Below are 21,097 nucleotides of genomic sequence, written 5' to 3' on the forward strand. Positions count from 1 at the left end.
TTTCCATTCCATGACAGCCGCATAAATTAACTATGAGGGATTTTTTTAATATTTGTCATTTCTAGAATGCTTTATTTGAGTCATTGCCCTAAATCACGTACCTACTTAACACTTCTCTGTGAATACGAGGTTACACTTAGGCATTTGATTGCTTATTGGTTACAAAATGGGTATCGGCAAATTACATGTGTAACGAATCTGATTTAGTTTTTTATAATGGTACGAAAGTTATAAGGATAATTATATAGCAGCCAATAGGTATTCTCTACTGACCGCAATTTGGCGGTAGAAATATTTCAGAAAATTTACTTTCCGAATTTTGAAACATCGGTTCGGTTCCTGTGCTTAAATTTAAAAAAAACGCCGAATGGAGTTTTGAAACATTTTTGGGGTTATCCCAAAATCGTACAACTACCTACTGAACAAGCTTTAAACATAAAAGTGAAATAGGAAAAAAAGCAATGGACACATAAAGAATTCAATTAGTCGGGGACTGGCACCGCCTGGTACCCTTACACAACTTTAAACGTGAATATTTTGTTGTGACCGGCACTTGATGAGTGCAAATTTTATTTTTTGTTTTACCTAAGTATATACACTCACACCAGTGGCTTCCTTAAGTTGTCTAATTAAGGATAAATTATCTACTCCGTGATAATTCTCAAGCATGTGTTCACCTACGTTCAATTTATCCGTTTTAATTAAATATGAGTTAGACATTCTTTAAATTTGGTCTTTTAGTTTGCCCACTACAGCTAATTTTCTATATTTAAGATTTATCCTGCATTTCTGCCTTCTTAGCTGTCTATATCGTTACCCAATATAGTGACGATTTGAGGTGTTTTGAACCCGTAAACTTTCAATTTGCAAGTTAGTAGTAGGTACCAATCTTTACATGATTCTTAATTTTTCATTTCAAAATGCGTTCGATTACTTTTGTTGTATAGCACGTACTTCTGAACTACCAACTACCCTAATTAGAAAAAGGATTCCTTATCACGTGACGCATCAATTTAACCACCCAAAGGTTTCCTGTACATAAATAACCGCACAAAGCTAGACCAAGTAATTGGCCTAATTTCACTTCACTTCACTTGCTCATAATTGGAAATCAGTGGGTCGTATCGGAAAACTTCCTGAGATGAAGATAAAGATCTAACAAATTTTGCTAAAAGTTATCTGTAAAGTTTTGTGAGTAGGTAATCGTTAAATTCTGGTGGTCGTCAGTTGGGTGTGATATTCTAATATTAAGTATTATGAATAAATAATGGTAATATAATTGTTTATAATAGTAATAATAATAAATGTCTTTAATAAGTATATAGGTTAATTACATAGAAACTGTACAAAGGGCGAGATTCAGTAATGGAATGAAACGTACCATTTGTGCTCTTCCATCTAACCCATGAGATTCCGTTCATTAATAGAAAATTAATTATATTTAGCAAAAATAAATAAAGTTATAACATATCATTTAGAAGATTGTTCCTGCAATAACCACGACGTGGTATCTAATCTAAATTTTTTTAAATATAATATAAAACATTTTATTCTGGTTACGGACCTGTTTAGGATGAACAGTTCCTTCCCAATGAAGGACTACACTTATCTACCTGCGAAATGATTCCAACGTGTTAGTTTCATACAGAATTGATTACTGATTATTTTACTTTAGGCTTTTCCTAGGGCTTTTCCCATGGAGCTTAAAAGTATAAATATTGCTATGGGTCAGGTAGTTATTATTCAAAATGTTTGCCGAACAAGATCCTATGGAAAGACTCTGCAGAAACATTCATCTAGCTGTTCGGTCATGATTTGCAATGTCTCTGATGCTACTAAGATTTACCTTATATGTCTGTCCGTAATCCACAATTGTTATTTGTATCAGAAATGAATGAAATAAATAGGATTGGCGTGGGGGTTCGGGAAAATGTGCCATACTTCAACGTCGCTTCTTCCATGGACTTGGTATGAGTTTTCCTTCTTGCTGTGGTGTAACTGACATCAGTATAACCACATAGGAGTAATAAGACAATGACAAATTTCTCATGGGCGATTTCTTTGATGTGGTAATAAAACAGTATCATTCAGTCATTACGCAACTGGGTTCTAGAATATTCTCGAACAGAATTACTATAGCACTTAGATTTGGTTAATTGCTTTTACACCTAATACGCAACTGAAACCATTATTTAAAATTAAAACCAGTGCGATCTAGGTTTGACTACTGACTTAATTGGAGTAATTTACTAATAATGAGTAGGAACAGCGTAGTCGACGGACTCATTTAAAATCAATTTACACAGACTACCGGTCTGCTACGTGAAGAAGAACAATTTTGTTCTTCCGTGGGAAAACCAAAGAAATCTTACGATTTTTGATTTAGAGGAATTTCACTGTCTGTTATCAGATCTCTTATCCGAATTATTTTCGATGATTGATTCTCAATGAATGCTTATCGAAGATACTTGTGTTGTGTGGAGATAGCTACTTTCGTTGACTTTAATGATAACAACTCGATGATGTTTTCTGAGCGAAATGAGAAAGTCTGGTCATTCAAACACAGCTTGAAGATAGTTTGTAAGTACGCAAGTTTGGCTACAAGTTATAACAAATTATACGCATTCTTACATTGATCTTAAAGTAAATTTAGATAGCAAAACCCTAAAATGAGAGGAAAGTTTCGTGTAAACTTAGAAAATTAGTACTGACATTGGTTTATTTTGTTACTGTAGAATCTTTTAATTTAGAAAAATGCATTTAGCGTAATTTATGGTACTCGTCCGTTGTCATATGTCGGAAACAACCAACAAAGTTTCGTGTAAGTATAGTACAAAATTGAATTGAATTCTACATGCCACATTCTATAAGAAAATTTTTTTTCCGGGTCGATCTGACAATTTTCCTTTCCTTTTTTACCAAAAATCGACTTTTTCGGGTCGCTCTGAGACAATTTTTTTTCGGGCCTCAAAAAAAGGCAGTGTATAACCTTCCTTTTTTACCAAAAATCGATTGCACCAGATTTCTCGGGAAAACACTTTTCTTATTCATTTTGGTGCGTAGAATCCAAAACAATTCGTACTTTGTCGATCGGACTTCTCAATCAAAAGTTATAGACTAGAAACCAATTTCGAAAGAAAATTCAAAGGGCTGTAACTTTTGAACTAGTAGCCCAATCTTGGAACTGTTTGAAATTATGGATTCTACAGGCCACATTCTATAAGAAAATTTTTTTTCGGGTCGCTCTGAGACAATTTTTTTTCGGGCCTCAAAAAAAGGCAGTGTATAACCTTCCTTTTTTACCAAAAATCGACTGCACCAAAATTTCTCGGGAAAACACTTTTCTTATTAATTTTGGTGCGTAGAATCCAAAACAATTCGTACTTTTTCGATCAGACTTCTCAATCAAAAGTTATAGACTAGAAACCAATTTCGAAAGAAAATTCAAAGGGCTGTAACTTTTGAACTAGTAGCCCAATCTTGGAACTGTTTGAAATTATGGATTCTACAGGCCACATTCTATAAGAAAATTTTTTTCCGGGTCGATCTGAGACAATTTTTTTTCGGGGCTCAAAAAAAGGCAGTGTATAACCTTCCTTTTTTACCAAAAATCGACTGCACCAAAATTTCTCGGGAAAACACTTTTTCTTATTAATTTTGGTGCGTAGAATCCAAAACAATTCGTACTTTTTCGATCAGACTTCTCAATCAAAAGTTATAGACTAGAAACCAATTTCGAAAGAAAATTCAAAGGGCTGTAACTTTTGAACTAGTAGCCCAATCTTGGAACTTGGCCCCATTCTATAAGAAATTTTTTTTTCCGGGTCGATCTGAGACAATTTTTTTCTCTGGAAAACACTTTTTCTTATTAAATGTTGCGCATTTAAATTACGATATTGTACATCAGGAAAGCAAGGTTTTCATATTAAATTACGTAATACTTACCTACCCCCGTTTTCTGTGGATGAAGATGTTACCTATCAAAACGGGATGATTGTATAGGCTCAATTGACACCCTATTGGAACAGCTACAAATTTCTTATTTCAGTGGAATAACAAAAATCAACAAAAAGCTGCTAAATGCTTTCTCTGCGGAAGTTTTTAATCATTTCCACATCCTTTTAATGGCGCTTAGGAATAATATTACTGAAATTAAATACAAATCTCAATCACTTGAACAAAATGATCCAAATTGGGTCTAATTGTTATCGATAAACGAAATAATCTGTTCAGACAAATAATTCTCGTGGGTCGATTTCTTCAGGAAAAATTTAAATGACTTCAACATTCAAATTCCGAAAAATAACTGACCACTACTATTTTTTATTAGCGTGTGGTGAGTTTCCGCCGTTGAACTCCGGAGTTACAGTAGCTTCGAGGTTGGCTTCTGTTCAGCCAGCAGTAGATCCACTCCATGTAAGCGATGGGGTTTTAATAAAACTGTTACTACTTTGGCAGTTTGGCGATTTCTTGTCTTAGGTGACGACGGCAGAGGTGATACGGGAAGTGGTGATAATTCAGCCGATTTCCAGAGAGACATGAAGATTCGTGTCAGCAACTTTTATTTGACAGGACTGTCACGTTATTAAAACAGTAACAGCTCTCAATGTCAAATGCAGCGAATGAGGGCTACAGCGTGGGCGAACAGTAGTCCTACGCTGTGGGTGAACAGTAGCACCAAGGAGCGTCTTCTTCGCTATGGATGAATTTTTATGGCAGTGCGCGTTTATTTATATCCCATTTCATTCATCTTCTTTGTCTTCTGCTACGAATTGATCTTATCTTCCCTTGGAAAAGGTAGTTTTTCTTAGAAATATGGAAAATGGAAATATATCGCTCCTGTGCGGTACAGCGAACCAACCAGCCAGCTTCAAAATTCGAGAAAGTAATACTCGAAATCGTGTTTACTTATGCACAGTGATAACATGCCACTTTCCCTTGTATTGGCCATTTTGCCCAATGGATTAGGTTCAGAAGTTCGAGCAAGACACAAATTAAAAAATCTTATTATATCAAGCGGCTAAAAATGTTTTTTCGTCCCACAATCTACTGCAATTAGGGTGTGTCCACATGTATAAAATTACGGATAACTAGCCATTTATCACGAACTCGAATTTTAGGAGCCCTGGCTACTTAATATGTTTTTACTCGTAGTTAATCTGTTCATTCTTTACTACTATTCGAATAAAATGCACTCAATAAAATGCACGTGCCAATTCTTAAAATCGTACCACGAATCTTCCCGCATACGCGGAATGAAATCTCTCGTACATAAATTGGCACGCGCCTGCTCTTATAACTTCGCAAAAAATTCAATTTTAACACTTAAAATTGTACACAATTTATAATAAATCTCACGCACAAACAGTGTACATACGCGATCGCTCTTCTTTAAAACTAATTTTTAACTCAAATAGTACGTTTCGGCTCGCGAACTCGAGCAAGAGTCTTTTTAACGTATCCAAATAGTATGGTTTGTTATCGCCATACATATTTTCGTTCAGCTTCGACATGTAGCGGTACATGAGTAAATTTCCATATGTTTATCAAAATAGAAATTCAAAAAGTTATTCTTTTAATTTTAAAACGGCCACCCGTTACAGTTTCCAGTCCGATCCTGCTATTTTCAGATACTGTCGTGTTTAAATCTAAAAAACTCGCTCTGTGTAGGTAATGTGTAAATGAAGTACAATACTTATTTACATTTACTTTATTTTACATTTATTTACATTATCCCATAATCCAAAAATAAACCGCTGCTGTATTACATAAAAGTTGTGTCAAAAAAATAGCGCCCTCCTATTTTGCTTTTGAGCCCACTAGCTACGTGTCCGTATTTGAAGACGCTGGAGAAGGGTCAAATTATATAAGCTCTTCAGCGTAACTTTTAGTTTAAATTTGAGCAAAATATCTCAAAAACTGCAGGAGATATAAAGAAAAAACTTGAAACATCTTGAAATTTTAACACCCTGTAGATCTATGTTTATATAAACTTTTAGTTGTAAAATTCTCTCCCGAAAAGGTTCAGAATTCTCGTGTGTGGAATATCTTCCAGAAAAGAGAAATTCCATATGATACGTCCTACGAAAGAATCATAAGCATAGTGAGTGTCCTCAATCTTGTGGGGGAGGGCGTAGTAACGGTGGGTCTGTGGGATTATGGCTACTATGCTAATTGCCTTCGGGATAGTGTTATCAAATGTCCTTTTTCCGGGGGGTGTTGGGGTGGCGATGGTGCTACGTTAACCCTCAAAACGTTCAGCCCTTAGAGCTCTTGTGCCCGGAATGTCTCCCAGGATAAGAATGACCATTTTAAATTATCTATTGCATTGCAAAAAATGGTCCCTTGAAACTAACCCTTTGTAACATTTTCACGCGGAATTGGTATCAAATTTACTTATTTTTTTTCTTATCTCCAACTATATTGTTTATAAAAATATAAACAAATTCAAATTACTCTGTTTCTGTTGTGCTGTGGACAAACTCAATTATTAGAGTTTAAAGAGCAATCGTTCTAAGACGTCAGCAAAATGTTATTTGTTTATTTATACAGTAAAAAATTGAAATACTCTGTACATATTTTAAATATTACAGGTTACTGTATTCCCACGTGACGTCAGGGATCCATTAATCATCTTTAAAATGGCTCCATCCATCACTGCCAAATTCAGTTTACCCTTTGTCATCTGACATCCGAGTTTGACATGGGAGCAAAATTTCGCTCTTAATAATTACCTTCTGTTACAATTCTAAAATTGTTTATTTATAAAAAACGCTGAAACTTACGTCAAACTTTGTTTAAGGATTCATTTTTTTTATAAAAAAGCAAGTTTCATTGTGGACCCACATTACATTGAAGACAGGTAAATATTGGATGACGCAAGATATTTAAGTCCAGGAATTGTACAAAGGAAGGCCTACTAGTCACTCTGTAATATGTTTTATGTAAGTACGATTGTGGTTTACTAAGTAATTGACATTTGCCTCGTTTTTAGACTGCTTGCACGATTGATGTAAAGAAACAATTCAAAATGAGTTTTCGTTATTCAACTCAAGCATCTTAGCAATTCGTAACAGAGAATCGTACATCTAAGTGCCAAAAATGAAGAATCGTTCACCTAGCACTGGATCAGGATCCAGCGTATTAAGTAGTATTAAATATGAACATCTTTTAGCCGGAATTTCCGGGGGCGCCATTTCGACGCTCATTTTACATCCACTAGACCTGATGAAAATTCGATTTGCCGGTACGTGATCGCAATTTAAAAACACTACCCGTTTTAGTCTAGTAATACTCTGTTTAGTTAACGATGGAAGCGCTAAAGTTCCGCAGTATAGTAGTTTGGCTAATGCATTCCGTACAGTTCTGAAACAAGAAGGTATAAAAGGATTATATAAGGGTGTCGCTCCTAATGTTTGGGGCTCTGGAAGCGGATGGGGCTGTTACTTCTTATTGTAAGTATTTTAAGGGGCTCACATTTTTTTAAGCCCATACAATAGCTTAACAATGGGGGTACTTTACTCATTTTGTTGTTTGTGCGGTTGGGTTACGAAATTATGGGTGGAATCTGCCATGTAGGAAACAAGGGAGGTAGCGAGAGCATGCATTTTGTCCCCCAGGTGTGCACAAATTTGTTTAGGGTTGCCATATAGGTATAAAAAAAAGCATAATAACGGACATATGGGGTATGTCCTAACTGGGGGATTTGAGTAGCCCCCAATTGATTTATTTTTTATACGGTACCATAAGATGTGTGCTACATGATAGATTATACAGGGATGGAAAAAAATTATTGCAGGTCTGGCTTATAATAAGCTAGAAAGAAACCCAATAAGCATTATATGAATGTGAAGTGAGATAGAATGCACAACAAACTGCTATCCTGATTGGCTGGACAAGAAAACATATTTGTAAATGGCACACGCGTCCACATGCATGCAAAAATTGACCCTTCCCCACAATTATTTTGGAATGTCATGATTGAATGTGTGCCATAATGGTCTGGTGGCATAGATTTTTAGCGCATTTTTGAAAAAAATACGCTATTATATTCGTCATTGCTGGCAGGCCGGCTGTCCGCGTTAGATCTCCACAACTACAATAGCTAGAGACTTCAAATTTTCACTAAAAGCTTTCTGCTATAGTGTAGATGTGCAGGCACTACTCTATTTTGAGTTAGATTACTTGTGAAATCGATAATTGAAGAAAATAATTTCGATATGGGTTTCGGAGGTGCTATAATTTTACCGTTAGATATAGCGCTACCAATATAAAAACTTATTATTTACTTTGTGATTTGTTTTACAAAATGAAGACGTACCGTCAATTGAAATTAAATAAAATTAATTATTTAACGCAGCCAAAATGACTCGTGAGATCGATAATTTTAAACTTCGCTAATAAAATACTGACCTGCATTACCAAAAATGCGCTTTAATCATGCATATGCTGATTTACAACTTGTTTTACTTGCAACCGGGCGACTCATTTGCATAAAAAGCTTTCTTGTTTTATTTTTTTTTCACAAAACTGCGTACTTATGCTAATTCAACAGTTGGACATTAGGTTATTTGTTTTTTGAAAAATACAAAAATGCCGCGGGGTTTTCCAAAGGGATAACGCGTCTGCTATTTACGGACTGACTGATGTCGAATTGTGACCTTGGGAGCGTAATTTTTTACACCTAATATCGCACTGTCACCCCATTTGCTTTGGGGATGCGCATAGATGTCGCTTTGCATAATGAGAGACCTGCCTACTAGGTGGAGCTGACTGTATTATAAATACATATTTATTACAGATTAATCCGAGGATTAATCTTTTAAATTTTTGAAATAGAAACTAAAGAATAACGGGCAAGCAGGTTAACGAGCCAAAAAGCTAACCCGCCCGTAGCCCAAAATATTTTCACTACTTCCCAAAGTCATTACCAATCTATGTATCAAAATTGAGGTTATGTCATAGCGCTTTTTAATCATTATGCGAACGGACAGGAGGACATTCAGACTTTTTTTTTGTTTTAATTAATTAATATCAGTTTATCGTATGATAGGATAGATCGTTAATTTTTTATATCACCCATAGTGTCACTTTACAAACCTGCAATGTGCTTTAATCTCGTCTTAATTGTCTTGGAAGTTACTTTCAAATTCTTTGGAAGTTCCCTCTCCTCAAATCCTAATTCCCTCTATGTTTCCCTTACATTTTTTTAAATATCTCAAATTACTTTCATATTCACTTAATTTCTTCTTCAATTTTTCCTTAAACCAAGCTCATTTCACCCTCATAAAATTCGGCTTTATGATGTCCTCTGTCTGGCCCTACCATTGTTCATAACAGGTTGTTCTTCTCTTTTGTGAGGACCTTCCGTAGACAAAAGGATATGGAAATCTCTTCTATCGTCTGACAGAATCTTTCCCAAGACGCTCTCTTTGCCTTCCGAATCGCCTCAGTGAGGGACGTTCTGTATTCAGCCCAGCACCCAGTGCCCCTTGGCTTTGTTAAAAAGTCTTTGGTTTTCCTGAGCTTTGGGACTATTTTTGTCCACCGGGACGGTGGCGTAGATGAGGGGTTACGTCCGCTTTCCTGACCCTGCCGGTGTGTTTCACTTTAGCAGAAACCTCTCCCTTGACTTCGGATGAGCCACGACCAGGGCTTGCTCATCTAGTTGAAGCAGTTGAGCTCTCCCCTTTGGAGTCAACTTGGTGGGTTCTGCTTTTAAGTGTTCGACCAGAGGCCTTGAGGACCCAGCCTCCTCAGTGGGTTTGGTTTGATTGGTTTTTTGTCTGGCCTTTCTCTGTCTGCGAGTAACCAGAACTTGCCTAAACTTGAAAGCCAATCGCGAATTTTTTTCTAGATAACTGGGCGACGTCGAAGAGTATTACTACGGTTTAAAATGCGGTTGGTCGACTCTTCCGCCTCTCCGAGACAGTGGCGACAATTGAAGCTGAAAGCTTCGCCCAGCCGCCATGTTGCATCGAAAATTCGTTGTAGTGTAGTGTAGGCAACACACAATACACGTATGACACAATAACCTGACCATATTATACATGTAACAGAAACTTGATGCAACATGGTCGCCGGTTTCAAAGTCCCTATAACTGCAGATTCCTATCTAAAACTACAAAATCTATCAGTCCACACTGGCCGCAAGAGGGCGACGGGACCATCTAGTTGAGTATTAACTCACAATCTTTTTTGCGCCTGAAAAATTAGTAAAAATTAGAAAGTGGTTTGATTGTCCTTTTATCTTCACCTAAGAATTCACTTGTTGCATATTTTGCCAACTTATATCTAGTGTTAAATAAATTACTGTTATACTATAATGTGCCTATATATTGTGATCTCCACTAACTTTAAAGAAAAACAAATTGTTGGACCAATGGACAGTGGAGTTATTCCTATAAGGAAAAGTGGGTCGCCAGCTGAAAAAGGTTGAGAACCACTGTTTCAGATGAATTACCTAATTATTTTGTCATCAAAATGGTAAAATCAAAATTTCAAAATATTCGCGCGCTTAAGTGATACAGGGGAAATTTCAGGATGACGATATTTCCTAGTTAAGAGAAATACAGGAAAATGTTTATTACAAAATTTCCTTATAATCATTGTTGAATAATGTGCCCTAAATGGATATACAGAGTGCAGTAAACAAATGATCGGACCTAACTAATTTTTTAATGAAACACCTTGTATATTTTAATTAAAAAAAGATTTTTTTTAATCCTTTTGAATCTTTTTTGAACAGCATCCGTGACGTGTCATACTTTTGACAATAAAATTTAACAATTTTCAACTTAAAATATACATTAAGAAAATGAGGTTAGGTCCGATCACTTTTTCACCTGACCCCGTATAGGAAACAGCAGATTATTCAATAACCACGATAAAGACTTTTTTGCATTTCTTTTAAGAAAATATAGTCCTTCTGAAGTTGCCAGTTTTTTTATTTTTCTCTGTATCCAGTGTCAAAAATGGAACACCCTGTACACAAGTCTAGCTTTGGTAATCTGAAATTTTCTAGATGCATACCTGCATGACCAATGACTATATTTTGGATAGTCTTAAATATATGCTTGGTATTCAAAATATTTTTGAGTTTGAGTGATTATTAACCAACAAAGCCCGCTTTCTTGAAACCTCAACTCTTACACAGGACATTATTAATTCAGAGAAGTTTCATAATGAAACAACACAATAGTACAGGGTGGTTCAAATTCATGGCTCGCCACTGGGGTTTCAGTAACGGTGATAGATACAGTGTAGGTTTAATGGGGGCAAAGTTACCCCTTTTTGTGACTAAAAAAAACGCATTTGAGATTTTTGAAAAATCGTTGAAAATAACTGAGATATCACTGAAAAACCAAAAATGACAAATTGTTTTATTATTATTTATTATCCCTCTCTTGTTCTGGGTCCTCAAGAGGCTTGCGTCCATAACACACTAGTGACTAGATGTAGAAGTTACAGACTACTACTTCCTTATTTCTTATGGACGCCATATTGAATTTTTACGTAAATTTAGAAGAAAAAATTCCCCTCCATCTCCATCTTATGTGATCCTTTCATTTGAGTTGTAGTAAGCGACTTAGTGATCATGTAATTTATATTAGCTATACAGGCAGAGACATAGGAAAGCTGCAAAATGCTCATCCGTCCATTTGATTGGGTGTTTCATGTGTAATTAATTTAGTATTTACTGCGTAAATAATATGCCAGTCCAATCTTGTGCAAAGAGAGTAAAAATTGCAACCAAATATGGCAACTGGGAAAACGGTGGAACAAAATTGAGGCAAACCAGAATTTCCTATGACTCCTATGTGACATGGTTGATGATTATTAATTATTTATACAGAAATTTTAAAAAAGACCAAACTCGATTATTCAATGCTCAAGAAATAGTGCAGCGGAGAGCCGGCGCTAACTCCCTTATTTGAGGTAGTTTTTTTTTCGGAGTAGAAAGAATTGGGACCCACACCATTTTGTTCAGAAATGTTTGAACCTTCAGAATCTCGCTTTACGACATTTTCCCGTGGTCCTGACAAAAGTTATAGGCCGCTAAAGTTGAAATTTACTCATTTTCGCGCGCGCGACTAGACCACCGAAAGTATTTATTTTCTCAGCAACTAAGCGATATACATCAATAATTCCTTTTGTAAAATGAAAGTACATTTATAGCAGAATCTAAAGCATTCAATTTACCTACCTTGTTATGGACAGTTTTTAGAAAAATGACCGTAAACTTCCAAAATTCGTGTAGCAGATGAAAAGTGCGCACTTTGAACTCTCATAACTTTTTATTTCACGATATCGATTTCCAATATTTATAGCTCATTCGATGCTCCAAAGCATTGTGATTATTTTATTTTCTATAACATTACCGTGAATTTTTCATAATAAAAAAGTTACGGTCATTTAAGTAAAAACCTACCGACCTCGCCGAGTCGGTAATCGCGAGTGAGACGGAGAGGGAAGGATAGTCAGCAGCGTTCGCTAAACAAGGAGCGATGCTTAAGAGATTTTACTTTACTAAGAAATTTCTCTCCGAATACCAAAACTAGCTATTTAGGCCGTTTAGTTTACAAATGCATTCCGCCGAGTTGCATTGTAAAATCTCAAACAATTCATTAACTCCATGTATCTCAGTTCTTTGGTGAAATATATAGGTACAAATAGGTACCTTTCCCTGTAAATTTTGGGGGTTACTCCACATCAGGTATCTCTTGTGCTGTGCTGTATATTGCAAGATCAGCAGTAACAACGGTATGATTTTGTCCCAAAGATTCAGGCTTGTTTTTTGATTTCACTAGACGATGGTTAGGATGGTATTGTAGCTCGCTGGTGGAAAATTCAAAAACGGCATAGGTATATTATATTGAATGGTAGATACCGGAACTTACTTAGGAGGATTATCAGCAGGTACTTATGCTGTTAAAGTCAGTATTCTGGTCGTTATCTAGTGATAGGTAAACCTGGTGGTCAATCATTTCTAGACATGCCGTCTGCATGATCTCGAATTTAAACTTAACTTAAATAATTTAAATATGTAGTCATCTCAATAGTTTCAAAACTTTTAGGAGTTTATTTTTTCCCCCCGGTTCTTTTGAAATGTGTTAAATTCAACTGTCAACTTTTAATGTAATAATTCAACCCTCCGGTTGGTTGTCTTAACTCTTAACAAGGCTTGATAATAATTCGTTTTGAAACTTAGGACAACCTTTCCGGTTTAACCACCCTTCAGGTTTTTTCACTTGGCTTCGGCCAGTTAATAATTAAAAAACAACATGTTCGTCTTATTCGTCTTCAACGTTTGTAACTTACCGTTTTCCTGTTAAATTTCACATCGCCTGATGATGGCAGTACGCCGAAACTATAGTCGCTTTTATTTTTAAAAACTTCAACGAATAAAAACTATATGGGGAAGGTTTAGAGAGTTTTGATCACACAATATATTTCAACCCCCATTTCGAGGAACGATGGATCCAAACACCAAAAAAAAAAATCCATGTATTCGTTTAGGAGCCACCCTCAAAAAAGTGGTAAAGTTTCTTTTTTTCTCAGCAACAGTTACAGAGACTGGTGGTAAGTCTTTGAATAGGTTTTGCTGTATGCCCTTTCCGGTTTTGCAAATAATTTTTCAAAATTCCTACCGCAAAAGGACACACCCCTCAATAGGGGTGCGAAAAAATGTTGATTTCGACGAAATTTGGTATCTGGTGGTTTTTGAATCTGAAATTAGTTTTTGAAAATTCGAAAAAAATAATTCCATTGCAATTCTTGGCCGGACAACGAAAATTGACAAAATTCCACGAAGTTTATTGTCTAGGTACATACTTACGGAACTTATTGAACAGTTTTTCTTAAGGTCATTTTTCAAACAAAAGTTACACTCATTTGCAAATTGGTCTTTCGGGTCAGAAAATGTTCTCCGACAGTGGCATAACAAGTACAGTAAACGTCAATATTACATGTTCTGCTAAGGGTGTCTACCTACATTTCACAAAAATTTGTCAAATAAAAAATGATAATTTTATCACAGCGAGCAACTTCGACATCAATGAGGAAACAGTCACAGAATAAGAATAAGTAGGCCATATTCTGTGGAAACAGACGAAAAAAATTCAACGCACAGTCTTTTTTCAAAAGCGAGATACATCGACAGAAGAAATCCAAATTCCTCGTTTACCTATCACTAGATAACGACCAGATAACTGACTTTAACAGCCTAAGTACCTGCTGATAATCCTCCTAAGTAAGTTCCGGTATCTACCATTCAATATAATATACCTATGCCGTTTTTGAATTCTCCAGCAGCGAGCTACAATACCATCCTAACCATCGAACTTGCCTTACATGGAAAAAATTTAAAAAGAAATTGTACGATTATCTAGTCAATGGGTGTTTCTACAACATACAAGAATTTTTTATATCTTCCAATATTTAATTGTTTGTTTGTTTAACTGTTCGTTTGTTTAATTAATGTTATATTGACTTGTTCCATACAAATGTTATTTGTCGAAGAAATTAAATAAAAATGAATGAATGAATCGTCTAGTGAAATCAAAAAACAAGCCTGAATCTTTGGGACAAAATCATACCGTTGTCACTGCTGATCTTGCAATATACAGCACAGCACAAGAGATACCTAATGTGGAGTAACCCCCAAAATTTACAGGGAAAGGTACCTATTTGTACCTATATATTTCACCAAAGAACTGAGATACATGGAGTTAATGAATTGTTTGAGATTTTACAATGCAACTCGGCGGAATGCATTTGTAAACTAAACGGCCTAAATAGCTAGTTTTGGTATTCGGAGAGAAAATTTCTTAGTAAAGTAAAATCTTACGCATCGCTCTTGTTTAGCGAACGCTGCTGACTATCTTCCCTCTCCGTCTCACTCGCGATTACCAACTCGGCGAGGTCGGTAGGTTTTTACTTAAATGACCGTAACTTTTTTATTATGAAAAATTCACGGCATGTTATAGAAATAAAATAATCACAATGCTTTGGAGCATCGAATGAGCTATAAATATGGAAATCGATATCGTGAAATAAAAAGTATGAGAGTTCAAAGTGCGCACTTTTCATCTGCTACACGAATTTTGGAAGTTGACGGTCATTTTTCTAAAAAACTGTCCATAACAAGGTAGGTAAATTGAATGCTTTAGAATTCTGCTATAAATGTACTTTCATTTTACAAAAGGATTATTGATGTATATCGCTTAGTTGCCGAGAAAATAAATACTTTCGGTGGTCTAGTCGCGCGCGCGCGGAAAATGAGTAAATTTCAACTTTAGCGGCCTATAATTTTGTCAGGACCACGGGAAAATGTTCGTAAGCGAGATTCTGAAGGTTCAAACATTTCTGAACAAAATGGTGTGGGTCCCAATTCTTTCTACTCCGAAAAAATTTTTTGTGCGATTTCGCGGCTCTCCGCTGCACTAAAATGGCCTTTATGCTTCTGTGGTTTCACATGTCATTATTTGTCCACATACATTTTGCTGCACTTTCCCTTTTGATGCAACTGCACTTTTTTACCTTCTCACTGTTATCTCCTGCTGTCTTGCTTTCATACTCATTCTTGTTCTCAGTGTTGCTCTTTTTCCCTTCATTCGTGTCTTTTTTTTCTGTTTGGTTATCCTGCTCTTGTTATCTGCTGCGTTCCTGTCCTCTTCTGCTCTCACCCGCCAAATTTTTAGATACAGCGCCTTTTTGATATCCATTTACAATCAAAAGTTAGTGGGATAAGTTTTCAAAATTGCACATTACCATCTTCTCACTCGATCAAAGTGTCAATCTGCGATTTTTTTTTTTAGCTACAATAGTATTAAAACGTGGATTCAGGCTGGAGACGCCCAACAACAGCTCGGCCCAACTTTACATATGTTAGCTGCATCAGAAGCAGGAATACTAACATTACTCGTCACGAATCCGATTTGGGTTGTGAAAACGAGATTATGCTTACAATACGAATCGGGAGTATCGACCTCGACAAACGATACGTACAGAGGCATGTTAGATGGCTTGAGAAAGATATATAAAACCGAAGGGTTACGTGGACTGTACAGGGTCAGTGCCACTCTGCATTGACAGTGGAATACAATATGCGGATTTGTTTATACGCTCTTTACAGGGCCTTGTTCCTGGAATGTTCGGCGTTACCCATGGGGCTTTGCAGTTTATGACGTATGAGGAAATGAAAGAGTTTTACAACAGATATCGAGGCGTCCCGTTTGATACTAAATTGGTATGTCCCCGTTACTTAATTAATTACGCTACTTTCTGTGTTGTAGACCACTAAGGAGTACCTATTTTGTGCGGCCACATCAAAACTCATTGCCGCAGCGGCAACCTATCCATATCAAGTGATTCGCGCACGTCTACAAGATCAACACCATAGCTACACCGGTTCGTGGGACTGCATTAAGAAAACTTTTAAATACGAGGGAATTCGAGGATTCTATAAAGGATTGGCACCCTACTTACTGCATGTAACACCCAATATATGTTTAGTTATGCTCGTCTACGAGAAAGTAACGAACAAATAGGCAATTGAATATTTTTCTACTTAATGTGAATGCACCATTGAATCTATCTACATAATTTTAGCAAATTTTTAGTACAGGTCTAGTTAATTTCAAGAAACACGCATGTGGCTGTTGTTTATCTGTGTCTCTCAACTTGTCATACATATTTAATACGACTTAATAATAAAGTGAACGTTTTTAACATTGTGGTCTGATTTGCATGATTTAACAGTTTTCTTCAAGATGAGCAATGTAGCTGTGTGTTTTTTAAATGTGCAATGTGTGTACTAAGGATCCATCTATTTTAATTGTGAGGATACTGCATCAACTTCAATTTGGTAATCATGTATGATGCACTACTCTTCCATTTAACCATTGAAATTTAAATGTAGATTTGGATATGGGAACCGGGAAGTTCTTGACACTGAGACTGAAGCTAGATTAAATACAGGTCTTCCATGGAAAATGGGCTCGGAGGATGTGATGTAGAATCCTGTTGATTATATAATAACGGATATTAAAATGATGGCAAAAATGAGTGTTTTTATATTCAGAAAAAATCGCGCTTGCGTACAATTTGGTCCTTGATGTGAAATCTATTTTTTAAGTCTAGTAACTTGCAATAGCAGCGCACCATGCTATCTCAGGAGATTTCTAGAACCCTCTGGAAACAACTAGCTCCAACTTCCGGCAATCAGTAACAAAAACTAGTTATCTACTATAGGTAATAGTAAAATGGCACTTGGAACTTTAGACGTTTACAAAATTGGGTGGATTTAATCTGAGTCCCCATTTATTTATAGGTAAGTAATGTAGGTACTAAAGACTTCTATAGAGTAGATAATAGATTCCTGGAAAATTTCATGTGAAAGCTCGCTAGAGTCCCAATTTTGGGGTCTTGTCCCAGTCAGAATTTAATAAGAAAACATTTCAATGGAGTAATTTTTTATGTGAAGCTTCTGTCTCTATCTTTACTAAGTAGTTACTATGCAAGGTCGCTACTACTTACCTCACGCTCAAACTTTTTGAGATATTCGCGATACAGATTAACAGTGAAACCTCTGGTGGCAGCACATTGTACTTAATACAAGTGGTTTTCCGTTTGTTACACCTTCAAGAGCCAGAGTAGTTTAGAACGTCAAATTTTTACTTTTAAAAATTTTAAATTAATGTGCAATTATGCAACCAACAATAACGATAATTTAAGAAATCGTCATCTAACGCATAAGCAAAGAGTAATTAAGTATTCTTTGGCCATAAGTAATATTTCCAAAGTCTAAAAGTAAATAAACAAACAGAGCAATTACACAATCAACAATAAGAATAAATCTTTAATTGTGAACAGTGCAATTACACAACAAAAATAGACGATATACCTAGCTATACGTTATTCTTTGGCACACATCGGTACTATCATTGTAAATTTTAATTTGTAATAATATTAGGTAGATTTCTATCTATCTACCTATTGTAATGGTACCAATATATTTATAGGTTTAGGTATATATCACTTCCAAGAAACACATATGAACCGATTTTCACCAAACTTTAAGGGTTGATGATATCTCGGTCAAGTTCGTGAATCAGTCAATTCCGCCATCTTGAAACAAAATGGCCCGGTTGCATATTTTTGGAATGCGACCTCACTTTAATCATGATTAGATGTGTGCCATAATGTTCTAGTGGCAAGGATATTCGGCTCGCAACCGGGCAACTCGGGTTCGATTCTTTGCATGAAGTTTTTTTTTAATCTATTGAAACCTTTTGCCAAAGATTATGCGGTTATGCGGTATGTTTTCTTATAAAACTGTTAGACCTGCTAGTTCTCGACCCCTAGTGCGTTTATAGCTGGTAATAGTAAGGATAGTGTTTGATTTTCTGATTGCTAATCTGAATTTGTATAGTGACGTAAGAGGTATATGAATTTTTCTCGCAGCAAAGCCATATACTTACACGGGTTGTATGGTGCCTTCCCGTAACGCCCTTTCCTATTTTTCGCGGGGGAAAATCCGTTTTCTCCCCAAAAAGCGCACTTTTTCTCGAAAAATTCCCAGCCGAACACCCCTTCATTCGTTCGCTCCACAGAGCAGGCTAATCGCGCGCAAAGTCAAATTTTTTCGTATCTCTCCTCCGTCCGCTACGAATGTGTAAGGTAGCGGTCGCACTTTTCGCCCTCCGTGGAAGGTGGGAGGGGGGACGCAAGCTAGATCAAAAAAATTCGATAAGTGCCCGCCCCTGACCTCTACGGATTACGAAAGTACCGACCGCGTAGGTCCAATAACTTCCCGCCCAGATTCGAATAAGTGTTTTTCCCGTTTTTTCAGCAGCCCCCCCCCTCCATAAAAAATTGCACCATATACCCTGTTAGACGCCCCCATCCTCGGTACCCCTCTAAAACGCAGCGGCGGCCACGTAACTTTTACCGTTTCCCTCCGGAGGGGGTTTTATGGGGAAAAACACGAAAGTGTGGGTGGCGTGGGGTGGAAACGACCCCCCAGCGACTTTCTTTGTCAACGGGCCGGATTTTCAAATAAAAATTGGAGCGCCGTAAAGGCATCGAACTTTATTTTTCTAATAGCAACGCAAAATTTCTATTAAATTATTCGAAGGATTTCTTGTTCTGTGTACAACCTACATAAATTATGGTTGGTTTGATTACAAAAAAATTATCAAAGTCCTCGTGTGAGATCGAAGGGACTTCAGCGCATTTTTGTGTGGCAGATCAGTATTCTATTAGCCACTTTTGACTCAACCATCAATAAAAGATCTTGTCGAAGGCTACCACATTCCCTTTGACGGTACCCACTTCCGACGTCCCGTTCACCCGCAATTCGCGTTTGAAGATTTGACTCCACCATCAGTAAGATCGTGTCGGGGGCTACCACATTCCCTTTGTTGGTACCCACTTCCGACGCCGCCCCGTTCGCCCCAAATTCGCGTTTGAAGTTTTCACTCCACCATCAGTTAGATCTTGTCGGAGGCTACCACATTTCTTTTTTCGGTGCATATACTTATATTACACCCACATTTTGGTAGATATCGCTAAAAACCCTCCACAAGATAGTTAATTTTTGGGGCACTTCTTATTGCTCGAGCTTCTATTGGCGACACGAGAAAGAGAGACAGCGATTCGTGACAAAACTCGCAACGGAAGGTGCCCACGCGCAAAAGGTCGTTAATTTCGCCTCTAGGACAAAAAACAAAATTCCGCAGGAGTTGTGCGCGTTTACTACATCTTTCCGACGACACCAATTTGAAAAGAATCGGACTAAAACTGTAGTAGAAGATAGGAAAAACTGAAAAACCTTCACGTTAGTATTCTACGCTCGAAAATGACGCCCAGATGTCGCCAACCCCACATCATGTAGCCCTGTCCATAAGGTTGACAAATTACACGGCCTTGTAGATACACGTACACCCGTTGCCTTTTACAAATAAATTTGCAAAAATGCGCTAAGAAACGGAGAATAAAATGTCCAAACTAAAATTTTTTTGGCAAAACGGTTATTTTGATTTCGTTAAAATTTTGGCAGTGTTCATATTAGAGGTAAAACTGTCAAAAACTTTTTTTATATCTAGTTTGAGCTAGGAAGCTGTTTTGTCAAGAATTTCCTGATTATCATTTCCACTATGAAGCTCTCGTAAACCGGAGAGAGAACAAATAGGCAAAATTATGCAGAATTTTCTGCTAATTAATTTGCGCTTCAAAATTTCTTATAACTCCACAAATTGCCACAAATTCTGACCAAAAAACCGAAAGATGTGATTTTCGAGAATATGCTAACGACCTGGCGGCCATTTATTTTCAAAGATATCAAAAAATAATTTTAACAAACCCTTACTGATTTTTTCTCATCTTTCTACGCCAACTTTCTTATTTCTTATGGATTTTTACGTCGCTAGATATAGAGTAAAAAATTGCAAAATCGAAAATACCAAATACTTATAGTATTTTATTCGGGAATTGATCTTGAATTTTTGCAGTGAAGTTTACAATGTATTTCTTATAGCAATAAATCCATCGCTTGCTTAAAATTATTTAACATTTTTCGTTTATTATCTGGCATAGTGTCCATCAACACGGCCATGGAAGTATGGCTATAAGAAATACATTGTAAACTTGGATGCACAAAGTCAAGATTAATTTCCGAATGAAATACTAAGTATTTGGTATCTCCGATTTTGTAAAATTAAACAATCTCCTTCGAATGTAAAACCGAACAGTTTTCCAAGATCATTTTTATAACTAACTCGTAATACCATTGTTTCTTGCGTGGTGTATTGTTTCACTTTTACTTCTATTCAACTTAGAAAATATAGAAAAATGGGCACATTCGTTGTAGCAGTAGATAATAACTAACAAAATTTTGAGTCTTCCTCAACATCGACGAGCAGCGTTGGATGAAATTTAAAAACAACTCAAAGTAACATTTAAAAACTTGTGTAGATATCCAATTCTGGATTTTATTTTGGCATTCAATCTGCATTTCCCATAAATGGTACTACACGTTTAAGAACTTTTCTCTTTGAAACCGTTTTGGTCTACTGAAAACGTTGGTAAACGAATA

General features: G+C 36.4%; 1 protein-coding gene across 1 annotated transcript; it reads left to right on the forward strand.

Annotated features, from left to right (window-relative positions):
• The first annotated feature begins 6,636 nt into the window (after positions 1 to 6,636).
• On the forward strand, positions 6,637 to 16,731 carry LOC116165529 (mitochondrial folate transporter/carrier). Its single transcript, XM_031480057.1, has 6 exons — positions 6,637 to 6,944; positions 6,995 to 7,246; positions 7,304 to 7,454; positions 15,819 to 16,071; positions 16,136 to 16,249; positions 16,296 to 16,731. The coding sequence occupies exons 2-6, from the start codon at positions 7,102 to 7,104 to the stop codon at positions 16,548 to 16,550; spliced, it is 918 nt and encodes a 305-aa protein (XP_031335917.1). The 5' UTR covers positions 6,637 to 6,944; positions 6,995 to 7,101; the 3' UTR covers positions 16,551 to 16,731.
• The last annotated feature ends 4,366 nt before the right edge of the window (positions 16,732 to 21,097 follow it).

This window comes from Photinus pyralis, unplaced genomic scaffold, assembly GCF_008802855.1.
Source record: "Photinus pyralis isolate 1611_PpyrPB1 unplaced genomic scaffold, Ppyr1.3 Ppyr1.4_LG3a, whole genome shotgun sequence".
Classification (NCBI taxonomy): domain Eukaryota; kingdom Metazoa; phylum Arthropoda; class Insecta; order Coleoptera; family Lampyridae; genus Photinus; species Photinus pyralis.